The sequence below is a fragment of the Cervus canadensis genome, chromosome 2 (genome assembly GCF_019320065.1).
Source record: "Cervus canadensis isolate Bull #8, Minnesota chromosome 2, ASM1932006v1, whole genome shotgun sequence".
Taxonomy (NCBI): domain Eukaryota; kingdom Metazoa; phylum Chordata; class Mammalia; order Artiodactyla; family Cervidae; genus Cervus; species Cervus canadensis.
The window spans coordinates 41072431-41085264 of record NC_057387.1 but is presented as its reverse complement, the minus strand read 5'-3'; the positions used below and the strand labels follow the sequence as shown (position 1 = coordinate 41085264).

The 12834-nt window shown below is 38.9% G+C and overlaps 1 protein-coding gene across 6 annotated transcripts in view; it reads left to right on the top strand.

Annotated features, from left to right (window-relative positions):
- Positions 1-12834, top strand: part of CDC14A (cell division cycle 14A) — a 179831-nt gene that overhangs the window by 81487 nt on the left and 85510 nt on the right. For all 6 annotated transcript variants that reach the window (XM_043460526.1, XM_043460527.1, XM_043460524.1 and 3 more), the window contains 2 exons: positions 4868-4934; positions 8092-8154. In XM_043460526.1, the coding sequence (XP_043316461.1) occupies positions 4868-4934; positions 8092-8154 (130 nt within the window). The remainder of the gene's footprint in view (positions 1-4867; positions 4935-8091; positions 8155-12834) is intronic.

The window sequence follows — 12834 nt, the reverse complement described above, 5'->3', positions numbered from 1 at the left end:
TGGAGTTTGCTCAAACTCATATCCATCGAGTTGGTGATGCCATCCAACCATCTCATCCTCTGTCGTCCCCTTCTCCTCCTGCCTTTTATCTTTCCCAGCATGAGGGTCTTTTCAAATGAGTCAGTTCTTCCCATCAGGTGGCCAAAGTATTGGAGCTTCAGCTTCAGCATCCGTCCTTCCAATGAATATTCAGGATTGATTTCCTTTAGGATGGACTGGTTTGATCTCCTTGCAGTCCAAGGGACTCTCAAGAGTCTTCTCCAACACCACAGTTCAAAAGCATCAATTGTTCAGTGCTCAGCCTTCTTTATTGAATTGTGACTGTACTGAAATTGTGAATTGTGACTATAGTAAAAATCACAACATTATGAATACACTGAAAATCACTAAGTTGTATACTTTAGAAAGGCTGAAATGATAAATTTTATTTCATTACAAAAATGTCACCTGGGCTTAGCAGTAAGGAGATCATTGGTGACCTTAGTGAGACATGTTCTTGGCATGGATGAGGGTAGAAGCAGAGTTGGTTAAGATGTGAGAGAAGAGAAAGTGGTAGCAGGAAGATGAGTAATTTTTCAAAGAAGTCTTATTTTAAAGAGGAAGCCACAGAGAGGGTACTGGTTGAAGTCAAGAAAAATTTTTATTTTTTTATTTTAAAGATGGTAGGAACCTGAAAAATGTTAAAATTCTATTGGGAAGGATCCAAGAGAGAGTTATAGGAAAGAAAGAAATCATTCATTGTGTTGAATAATGATGCAGTTTCAGAGTGGGAAGAACTTTTGAGTTTACTAGAGCCTGGTGTATTCCTAACCTTCACCTCCATTTCATATAACAATGTAGATGGAAAATATTCCTTGCAAGTCATCTTCCAATTCAAACTTGAATGTCATGTGGGTCAGGTATCTTGCTGCCTTCCAGTACCAACCATTTTATTTTTAGATGGTGCTGACTACATCAGGTGGTTGAGAAAACTCAACAGGAAAGATTTATTTATAAAATGGGAGATAATATGACTTGTGGACACAATGGGGGAGGATACATTGGGACCTATTGAGAGAGTAGCATTGAAACATATTTATTACCATATATAAAACTAGATAACCTGTGGAAATTTGATGTATGATGCAGGGAGCTCAAATCAGATGCTCTGTGACAACTAGAGGGGATGAGGTGGGAGGTGGGAAAGAGATTCCAGAAGGTGGGGACATGTGTATACGTATGGCTGATTCATGTTAATGTATAGCAGAAACCAATGCAATATTGTAAAGCAGTTGTTCTCTGATTAAAAATAAGTAAATTTAAAAAAAAAAAAATTTAAAAAAAAATAAAAATAAGTAAATTTAAATAAAAACTATTGCTTTTATCGAGTAAAATCTTTCAGCTTCTTAAGTGTACCTTCAAATTTATTTTAGTCCTTCATCCTCACTTCCTGAAGAGCCCAGTGCTTCCTGAGCATTTTGTGAATTATCTGGTATTGATTGGGTTGATGCTGATTTTTCCACTGTTGCCTTAGTATTCCATTTTCTTAGTCTTCTAACTTGTTGTCACCCATGTATCTGATTTCCAGCTTTCAGAATTTTATTGATATTGTCTGCTCTCATCTCCCTGACCTTGTTGGATTCCATTTTAAAAAGCCCTTTAGAATTCTCCTTTTAGTGGGGTTTTGGTAGATACATATATTTATTGTCACCTTCATCATTTTCTCTTTTTCCCACAGAGAACATGTAATGTGTTTTCGTGTCCCTTCACTTTTATGGTTGCTCTCCTTTGATTGTGTATGTGCCAGGTGCCATTAATAAGCCATTTTTCTCTTGCCTAGTTATGAGGGCAGCTTTTGGGAACCTCCTGCCTTCATGAGGATTAAATGTGTTAATGTGTCTAAATTACCCAGCATAGTAAGTTTTGGTAAGAAAGGTATGTCATCAACTTCCCTCAGTCCTGAGGATGTGACTTAATTTTATTGCATTATATTAAATGTCTGCCTGTCTTTCTAGCCTGCTGTGATTGCCTTGTATCCTAATTTCGTCAGATGGCCTATTAACTCTCCCTTCACCCTCAAGTCTACACATTTGGTCACCACATCACTAGAGTTGTCTTTTCAGTTGTTGATAGAGACTGTGGCTGTGCTAGAACAAAAGATACCATCATAATCTCACCATGCTTTGCAGACAGTAAGAAAGACTGGATTTGGAGCTTGTCTGATAACCTATATTTGTGCATCTATTTAGCTGAGTCTAGGTGGGAAGGTATACTTGAGGAAGTAAGGGGCACCTTCAATTCTTAGAATTTCTTTTATTCTTTTTAAATGCTGTTTTTTCTTTTCTTTACCAAAGCAGTAGTTTTTGATCTAGTGTCTGTGGAGAGAATTCAGAGGATCAATGGTTTTAGATGATAAAAATTCTTTATTTTCACTAAGCTTATAAGATAATGTGTATGTGCCCAGTTGCTCAATCATGTCCAGCTCTTTGTGACCCCATGCACCACCTGCCAGGCTCCTTTGTTCGTGGGATTTTCCTGGCGAGAATATTGGAGTGGGTTGCCATTTCCTCCTCCAGGAGATCTTCCTGTCCCAGGGGTTGAATGCAAGTGTCTCCTGCATTGGCAGGTGGATTCTTTACCACTGAACCACTGGGAAGTCCCAGTTTATAAGATTACATTTAACAACTGGGTTGGCCGAAAAGTTCGTTTGGATTTTTCCATAAGATAATTTTTCCAAAAGATGTAACAGCAGTAAAACCTGAACAAACTTTTTGGTAACCCAATATAAATGTTGTAAATAATAAACTATAGTAGTAGTAGCAACATAAGTGACTTTTTCACAATAGAAACTATAGACATTTTAATATTCCATTACAGCTGTTGTGTATATCTTAAGATATTTATGTTCAGTCCTTTAAAACTATAATCAGACCTACTACTAATATATTAAGTATGGTATTATACATAATTAAGTATTGTACTATATATTTGTTTTTTTAATGTTTTGATAACTTTAAATTTAATTACACTTGTCTTCTATCAGTTCTATGCATTTTACTCATTTGAAAACATTCGAAAAGAGGGGTTCACAGGCTTCATGAGAATGCTGCAGGGGTCCATGACACACAAAAGGTTCTGAACCTTGTCCTAAAAAGACAAGTTCCTACAAAGGAATGTGTTGTTATTTATATAAATTAATATTTTTTCTTAGATCCATAGCTACTACTTTCACTAGCTTTATGCATTAAAATTTGCTTTTTAATATATGATTTATGTCTTTACAAGATGTTTGAAAAGGGGGCTCTTTTGTTTTTCCGTATGTGTTCAGATAGCATTAAAAAAGAGCTCTTTAAATGAGGATGAAATACCTAGAATAACCCTTCCTTAACATAGGTTAACTTTGAAGTTTCAGGACTTAAACATTTCTGTTAGGCTGCCTTGCTTAGGTTAACCTACTATTTTTAAATTAGGTTATCAGGATGCTGAAACTCAGCGACGCTGATGTTGCATTTCAGTTCATGGCTTAGCAGCCATCGGCTCAAGTTCCCTTGACTGGTTGTGATACAAGACTTAGTTTTATGTTAATTGTGTGTTAAAACCTTAAAGGGTCATTTTCTCCCCATGAAGCGTCTTCTGTGGCGTTCCTGCTGGCCCCCACCCCCCACTTTGTGTGGTACGTTTGACTTTGTGATTGGCAGGTGCCTGACAGCTCTGTTCGTTCAGGTCAGCAGTGGGGGCTGGGCCGAGCAACTGAGAGCCTTGAGGTCAAGTTTCTTGCCTTGGACACCTTGGAACATTGTTAGTGTTAAAGCTCCAATGCCAGTTCTGCTAACTGACCTGAACTTGATACTAGAGTTTTATGTTGCCTAAAGAAGGCCTGCTAAGTTGCTCTAAAAACTTAAATAAAGGATGAAGCACTCAGTTTTCGATGCAGTAGGTCTCTACTACTTCTAGAACCCGAGAGGAGATTGGAAGCAGGATGGCATTTTCCTTAGCATTTTTTGTGGGTGTGAAGGTGTGGGGGTAGGGGAGCGGAATGGAAGTGGTGGCATTTAATCTGTGAAAGTAACTGCCAGGTTTTATTGACTGAATACATTGTCCCCTTAAACTTGTATGTTTGTATTTGCCTTATGGGCTTTCCTAATGGCTCAGATGGTAAAGAATCTGCTTGTAATGCAGGAGACTCAGGTTTGATCCCTGGGTTGGGAAGATCTCCTGGAGAAGGGAATGGCTGCCCAGTCCAGTATTCTTCCCTGGAGAATCCCCATGGACAGAAGAGCCTGATGGGCTGCAGTCCATAGGGTTGCAGAGAGTTGGACACAACTGAATGACTTTCACTTTCACCACTTTGCCGTATTCCTGACAGATGGTTATTTCTCTTTCTGAATACCTCTCATGATGATGCATGTTTTACTTAATGAAAAACTCATTGTTAATAAGAAGGATAATAGTCATAATACTTATTAAGTGGTTCCTTTGTGCTAGGCACTATAGGAAGGACATTATTTTTTTTAATGAAATCCCACAACAGTTCTGTGAATATTGAATTAGTAACTTCATCTCACAGATGAGGAAACCAAGACAGATAGAGGTAAAATTGGCTTGAGCTCCCAGCCAATCTGTGGCAGAGTTGGAATTTGAAGGCAATCTGATCCCAGAACTCTGGTTCCTAAGTCTGCTTCCTCTTAACTCAGCTTGTTGGATTCAAGCAATTTCAGAAGTGTTTTGAGTTAAGCTGCAGGAGTAGTTAACTAGTAGGATCTGATGTGTTATAGAAGTTTAACATGTTGACAGCTATGAAACCAAGCAAGCCTGTATTCAACTGACATATTACTTGAGTATTCAAAATGCATGTCTTTAATGTTACTTTTTTTTTTTGTCTTCATAGGGATGCTTCCTTTGGAAATTGCACTTACAATCTCACCATCCTTGACTGTTTGCAGGGAATCAGAAAGGTAATAACAATTTCCTTGCTGTAGCTGATATCGTAATTTAATAATATGAAAAAGGAGTGGTTTTGATATTTTTGTTGTTGGAGAGAAGGGAGAGGAGGCAGTAAGAAGGTGGCTTTCTACTTCTTGAATGATGGTTGATCTGTAAAATACAGACCACAGGGCCAACAGGGGAGGTGTTCTGGGGAATAACTCTTCTTATAGACGTGGAAGGGGTCTCCCTTTCTCACTTAAACTATTTGTGTTAGCATTTCTATCTGCTGCCATCGCTGTGACCTTGCTCTGTCATCTGCTCAGCTTCCTTATCAAGCTAGATCTTGGTGTGAGAGAGACAGGAAGTCATCTAAACCACAACTGTCCTCTGTCAGTGTGGAGAGCGTTTCCACCTTGTTTTTCTCACTGGATAGTATTACAAGCCCAGGAAGTAGTAAGCAGGTTATGTATTATTATCTCATTTTTACAGATGAGGAAACAACCCCAGAGAGGTTAAGTCACTGTCAGGGTCACAGGGAGTTATTAGGGCTCCTTCTAACTCAGATTTCCATATCAGTCTGGAGTTCCTTCTAGTATCTATCCGGGTATGTCGGAAACCCATGGTTATCCCAGTGTGGGAACTTGTGCAGAGATGCGGTTGCTCAGACCTCATCCAGTAGCAACTGGACCATAAACTCTGGGAGTGGTGCCTTGCTGTCTGTGTGATCTGATGCACTCTAAAGTTTACAGCCATAGTTATTTAGTTATTTATATACATTGTGGAGAAGTTAATCTAAAAGATTGTTGAGAACTTCGGAATATGTTTTAGAAACACTGATTTACAGTCTAAGTCATATGTGCTATGCTGTGAATTCTAAAGAAGCTTCAGAGTACATCATTCCATCTCGAACATATAGCTACGACTTTTACCAGCCAGAAATGTATATATTTCATATACATTGGCAAGGGTCATCTTGGACTGTAAATATAGTATCAGTAGTGAGCTTTGTTCTAGATGCTTTTCTCTGATGCAGTATAACATTGCTTTTGCCTTGTTTTAAGTTGAGAAAATTGCTATGGTAAAATATGCTATTTGTTTTCTGTATGTATGTTTTTGACTTTGTTATTTCATTTTAAAATGAACTTAAACTCTGTAAAACTTTAAAATGGTTTTCAAACATTTTTCGTTTCACTTAAAAACTATCAAGATACTCTAGCCTGTCTCCTGCAAGTAATATCACCAACCTACACTTACAATAACACTTCCAAGAACCCTTATGCATATTTCAGCCTGTTTACAATCCAGAATTGCAGCATTTAAAAAATATGATTCAATGGAGAAAGGTAATTTGTTTATTGTTACTATTATTATTATTGCCTATCCTGCCATCTGGTACAGGCTGTTTCTTTTATAATACATATGAAATTGAAGAAGAGTTCACACTGGAGAGTCCCTCCTGTTGTTATGGTAACTGATAACTTGATACAGACGTTTATGACATCCTTGCTTGTGTGAAAGGAAGACATGGCTCTGTTCATTAATAAGGTCTTCTGTAAATTTCTTGTTTCATTAAATGCTGGGGTTTATTTTACCCAAATGTAGATGAGATTTAGAGGATTTGATAGATAGTTCAACATGTCTCTAAGTAACTGGGACACATTTCCTCTCTGAGCACTTTATATGGGGCTTTCCAAGTGGTGCAGTTGTACAGAATCCACCTGCCAATGCAGGAGACTCAAGAAACACAGGTTCGATCCTGGGTCAGGAAGATGCTCTGCAGTAAGGTGGGCTACAGTCCAGGGTGTCGAAAAGAGTTGGGCATGACTGAGCGTGTGCACGTGTGTGCGCGCACACACGCTCTCTTATATAAAGCACTGTACGCTGGGCTATTTTTGTGGCAGTGGGTACTGTATCTCCTACGGAGGTTGAGTATGTCCACATTTTTGCCTTTTTAGAAAGCATATCTTTCTGATTTTGATGTGTTGGCATCACTATAAGCATAGGTTGTATGTGTGTGAACTACACATAGAGGCATACACAAACACAAACACTCTAAAAAAAGAGGAAGGGAAGTGGTAGTTTGGAGCCTGTATTCTCACTGTTTTGTCTGGAACGGTACATGAAGATGAAGTAAGTTGCTTTGTTTAAAGGTGAAATAATTGAGATAGGTTGTTCTGCTTGTCCTGTAGAGGTTGTCTGAACCAGTGTTGTCAGAGTCACTTAGGAAGGCATTTTAAAAACGATGATCCCACCCTCAAAAAACCTGATTTCATAGTTCTGCGATGGGGCCCAGGGGTCTGTATTTTAAATATAAATTACCTTAAGTGCAGGTGTTCTACGTTTTGGAAAACACTGGTCTCTAAGGTATTTTCAAAGATAGATGCACTAAACTTGGCTTAAAAGATTCTTCTATTTTTAATGACTTGATCATGTAACTTTTAGAAGTAACTTATTTTGTATTCTAAGGTAATCTGTATAGCTTCATGACTTATAAAACAAAAGATACCTCTTCAAAATATTATGTCAGAGTAAGCCAGATACTTTTAAATTCTAAATCATTGGTTATAAAAAAGAAGTATGAAAATTTTCTTTGTTGTCAAAAGATCGATTCTTCCTTCTAAATTGTAAGAGTAGTCATGTACATTTTTACTCTTTCAAAAACTATCACTGTAAAACAAATTCTCTCATTGTAGACTTTAGGAACAAATAAGGGCCTATTAAGTAAAAACTCCCTTTTTACCAAATATCTCATTAATGATAAAAGGAAAAAACCTAAGAATAACTGATTTTTCTTCCAGCTGAAAATTTAATCACTATTATATATTCTGTTATAGTTAGGTATGAATTAATTGCGTAGTTCCCAACAGGTTTTAACTATACATTTGCTAGTATGATCCATTTTATATATATGAATAATTTTAATTAAAAACTAATATATATTAGAACTCAAGAAGCATATTTTGTGGGACATATTTTCATATTTTTCTAAGTGTTTAGTCCCACTTGTAAGACAGTCCCAAAGCAAAATTATCTATGTTAGATGATTTCTAGATATGTATTACGAATTGAAAGTTTCAAATTTTCTCCTTCAGGTCAGGCAGGATCATTTGTGAGCAGAAATTCGAGAAATGCCTAGAAGTCGTTATCAATTTCACATGAAAAAACTAATTCAAATTCTGCTTTTAGGGATTACAACATGGATTTTTTGACTTTGAGACATTTGATGTGGATGAATATGAACATTATGAGGTTTGTACTTTTTAATTTTTTGTAAGCTATAATTTCACATTGATTAAATTGTTCTTTTATTCCTAGCACTCAGGTATTGTAAATTGATTGACTGCTAAATAAAAGCATTCTGCAGTTTTCTATAGTTGTCAGCTTCATCCTTTCAGCTTTGGTTATTGCCTTTGAACTAGGAGTTATCAAAATTTTAGTTTAGGAAAATACCATGTATCTCTATATTCTTTCATCAAACCTTTATTGACAATTACTTTGAACCTTTAGTTTATAAGAAAAAACAATTTAAAAGCATAATTTGGTAGTAAAGTCATGTTACTTTTATTTTAAAATCTGGGTTTTGATGAAAACAAAACCTGATTTGTGCCTTGTAATATTTTTGACTGTGTATATCTTGATTAGAAATGTGGCTGAATGTACTCAGTTCTGAGAGTTGGTTGAATTTTTTTTTTACCATGGCATCATTACAATGGGTTCCCCCAGAGGCTCAGCCATAAAGAATCTGCTTGCAATGTGTGAGATGCAGAAGAGGGGTTGGGAAGATTCCCTGGAGGAAGAAATAGCAACCCACTCCAGTATTCTTGCCTGAAAAATATCACAGACAGAGAAGCCTGGCAGGCTACAGTCCGTGCAGTTGCAGAGTCCAACATGACTGAGTGACTAAACACAGACACACACATTATTACAAAGGTTTTGAATAGTATCTTGCCTGCTCAGCAAGCCAGTTTAGGCAAAGGCTGTCCAAGTTTCATTGTGCTATAAGGAGGTGTTAGGGAAGAGCACTTCCGGGTTAGTAGAGGAGTCTTCAGTTCAGTCCCTCAGTCGTGTCCGACTCTTTGCGACCCCATGAACTGCAGCACACCAGGCTTCCCTGTCCATCACCAGCTCCCAGAGTTTACTCAAACCCATGTCCATTGAGTCGGTGATGCCATCCAACCATCTCATCCTCTGTCTCCCCCTTCTCCTCCCGCCCTCAATCTTTCCCAGCATCAGGGTCTTTTCAAATGAGTCAGCTCTTCGCATCAGGTGGCCAAAGTGTTGGAGCTTCAGTTTCAACATCAGTCCTTCCAGTGAACACCCAGGACTGATCTCCTTTAGGATGGACTGGTTGGATCTTGCAGTCCAAGGGACTCTCAAGAGACTTCTCCAACACCACAGTTCAAAAGCATCAGTTATTCAGCACTCAGCTTTCTTTATAGTCCAACTCTCATATCCATACATGACTACTGGAAAAACCATATCCTTGACTAGATGGACCTTTGTTGACAAAGGAATGTCTCTGCTTTTTAATATGCTGTCTAGTTTGGTCATAACTTTCCTTCCAAGGAGTAAGCGCCTTTTAGTATCATGGCTGCAGTCACCATCTGCAGTATTTTGGAGCCAAAAAAAATAGTCAGACACTGTTTCCACTATTTCCCCATCTGTTTGCCATGAAGTGATGGGACTGAATGCCATGATCTTAGTTTTCCGAATGTTGAGCCTTAAGCCAACTTTTTCACTCTCCTCTTTCACTTTCATCAAGAGGCCCTTTAGTTCTTCTTCACTTTCTGCCATAAGGGTGGTGTCATCTGCATATCTGAGGTTATTGATATTGCTCCTGGCAATCTTTTTTTTTTTCATTTATTTTTATTAGTTGGAGGCTAATTACTTTATAATATTGTAGTGGTTTTTGCCATACATTGACATGAATCAGCCATGGATTTACATGTGTTCCCCATTCTGATCCCCTCCCACCTCCCTCCCCATCCCATCCCTCTGGGTCTTCCCAGTACACCTTGTCTCCTGGCAATCTTGATTCCAGCTTGTGCTTCCTCCAACCCAGCGTTTCTCAAGATGTACTCTGCATATAAGTTAAATAAGCAGGGTGACAGAATACAGCCTTGACGTACTCCTTTTCCTATTTGGAACCAGTCTGTTGTTCCATGTCCAGTTCTAACTGTTGCTTCCTGACCCGCATACAGGTTTCTCAAGAGGCAAGTCAGGTGGTCTGGTACTCCCATCTCTTTCAGAATTTTCCACAGTTTATTATGATCCACACAGTCAAAGTCTTTGGCATAGTCAGTAAAGCAGAAATAAATGTTTTTCTGGAACTCTTACTTTTTCGGTGATCCAGCAGGTGTTGGCAATTTGATCTCTGGTTCCTCTGCCTTTTCTAAAACCAGCTTGAACATCTGGAAGTTCATGGTTCACATATTGCTGACGCCTGGCTTGGAGAATTTTGAGCATTACTTTACTAGCATGTGAAATGAGTGCAATTGTGCGGTAGTTTGAGCATTCTTTGGCATTGCCTTTCTTTGGGATTGGAATGAAAACTGACCTTTTCCAGTCCTGTGGCCACTGCTGAGTTTTCCAAATTTGCTGGCATATTGAGTGCAGCACTTTCACAGCATCATCTTTTAGGATTTGAAAGAGCTCAACTGGATTTCCGTCACCTCCACTAGCTTTGTTCACAGTGATGCTTCCTAAGGCCCACTTGACTTCACGTTCGAGGATGTCTGGCTCTAGGTGAGTGATCACACCATCATGATTATTTGGGTCATGAAAATCTTTTTTGTACAGTTCTTCTGTGTATTCTTGCCACCTTTTCTTAATATCTTCTGCTTCTATTAGGTCCATACCATTTCTGTCCTTTATTGTGCCCATCTTTGCATGAAATTTTCCCTCGGTATCTCTAATTGTCTTGAAGAGATCTCTAGTCTTTCCCATTCTATTGTTTTCCTCTATTTCTTTGCACTGATCGCTGAGGAAGGTTTTCTTATCTCTCTCCTTGCTATTCTTTGGAACTCTGCTTTCAAATGGGTACATCTTTCCTTTTCTCCTTTGCTTTTCACTTCTCTTCTTTTTACAGCTATTTGTAAGGTGTTTGCTCCTCAGACAGCCATTTTGGCTTTTTGCATTTCTTTTTCTTGGGGATGGTTTTGATCCCTGTCTCCTGTACAGTGTCATGAACCTCCGTCCATAGTTCATCAGGCACTCTGTCTGTCAGATCTAGTCCCTTCAATCTATTTCTCACTTCCACTGTATAATCATAAGGGATTTGATTTAGGTCATACCTGAATGGTCTAGTGGTTTTCCCCACTTACTTCAATTTAAGTCTGAATTTGGCAATAAGGAGTTCATGATCTGAGCCACAGTCAGCTCCCAGTCTTGTTTTTGCTGACTGTATAGAGTTTCTTCATCTTTGGCTGCAAAGAATATAATCAGTATGATTTCAATGTTGACCATCTGGTGATGTCCATGTGTAGAGTCTTCTCTTGTGTTGTTGGAAGAGGTTGTTTGCTATGACCAGTGTGTTCTCTTGGTAAAACTCTATTAGCCTTTGCCATGCTTCATTCTGTACTCCAAGGCCAGATTTGCCTGTTACTCCATGTATCTCTTGACCTCCTACTTTTTGCATTCCAGTCCCCTATAATGAAAAGGACATCTTTTTTGGGTGTTAGTTCTAGAAGGTTTTGCAGGTCTTCATAGAACTGTTCAATTTCAGCTTCTTCAGCATTACTGGTCAGGGCATAGCCTTGGATTACTGTAATATTGAATGGTTTGCCTTGGAAATGAACAGAGATCATTCTGTTGTTTTTGAGATTGCATCCAAGTACTGCATTTCGGACTCTTTTGTTGACTATGATGGCTATTCCATTTCTTCTAAGGGATTCCTGCCCACAGTAGTAGATATAATGGTTATCTGAGTTAAATTCACCCATTCCAGTCCATCTTAGTTCGCTGATTCCTAGACTGTCAACATTCACTCTTGCCATCTCCTGTTTGACCACTTCCAATTTGCCTTGATTCATGGACCTAACATTCCAGGTTCCTATGCAATAGGACCTTGCTTCTATCACCAGTCATATCCACAACTGGGTGTTGTTTTTGTTTTGGTTCCATCCCTTCATTCTCTCTGGAGTTATTTCTCCACTGATCTCCAGTAGCATATTGGGCACCTACCCAGTATGCTACTTTTCCTGAAATATGAGACACCTGTAGACTCTGAGTAGGTTGACCATTCATGAAAATGAACTGTTCTGTCAAAGTTCTCCAGGGTTATAACATTTATCACTCTTCTTAGCAGGGCTTTCCTGGTGGCTCAGCTGGTGAAGAATCCACCTGCAATGCGGGAAACCTGGGTTCGATCCCTGGGCTGGGAATATCTCCTGGAGAAAGCAAAGGCTACCCACTCCAGTATTCTGGCCTGTAGAATTCCATGGACTGTATAGGCCTTGGGTTCACAAAGAGTCAGACATGACTGAGCGATTTTCACTTTCACTAGCAGGACAAGGGTAGCCCTCACATTCTGGTCTCTAGTTCAGGATGTATCTATTCGGATATCCTGCTTCCATGTTACGTTTGGCACATCTGAGAAGAAACTAATCATCTTTCACCCAAACATGGGCTTTGGCTTCATTCATCTGTGTGAATGGCATCACCATTCTCCTGTTCACCCAGGCTCAAGACTAAAAACATCTCTTTTTTCCCCTCCGTAATCTGTTGACTATTTGAGTTCCCGTTGCTAGGGCCCCAGGGGTGTGTTTCATCTCTCTCTTCCTCTCTGTTCTCATTTCCTTCCCCTGGCTCAGGTGTTGCGTCCTCTCTGGTAGACAATTATAACTGCTCTTTAAGGAGCCCAGGCCCTTCTCCTCTTGGTCTTTCACACTTCACCGAATGGTCTATAAACAGAGTTCTTGTCTTGTCTTG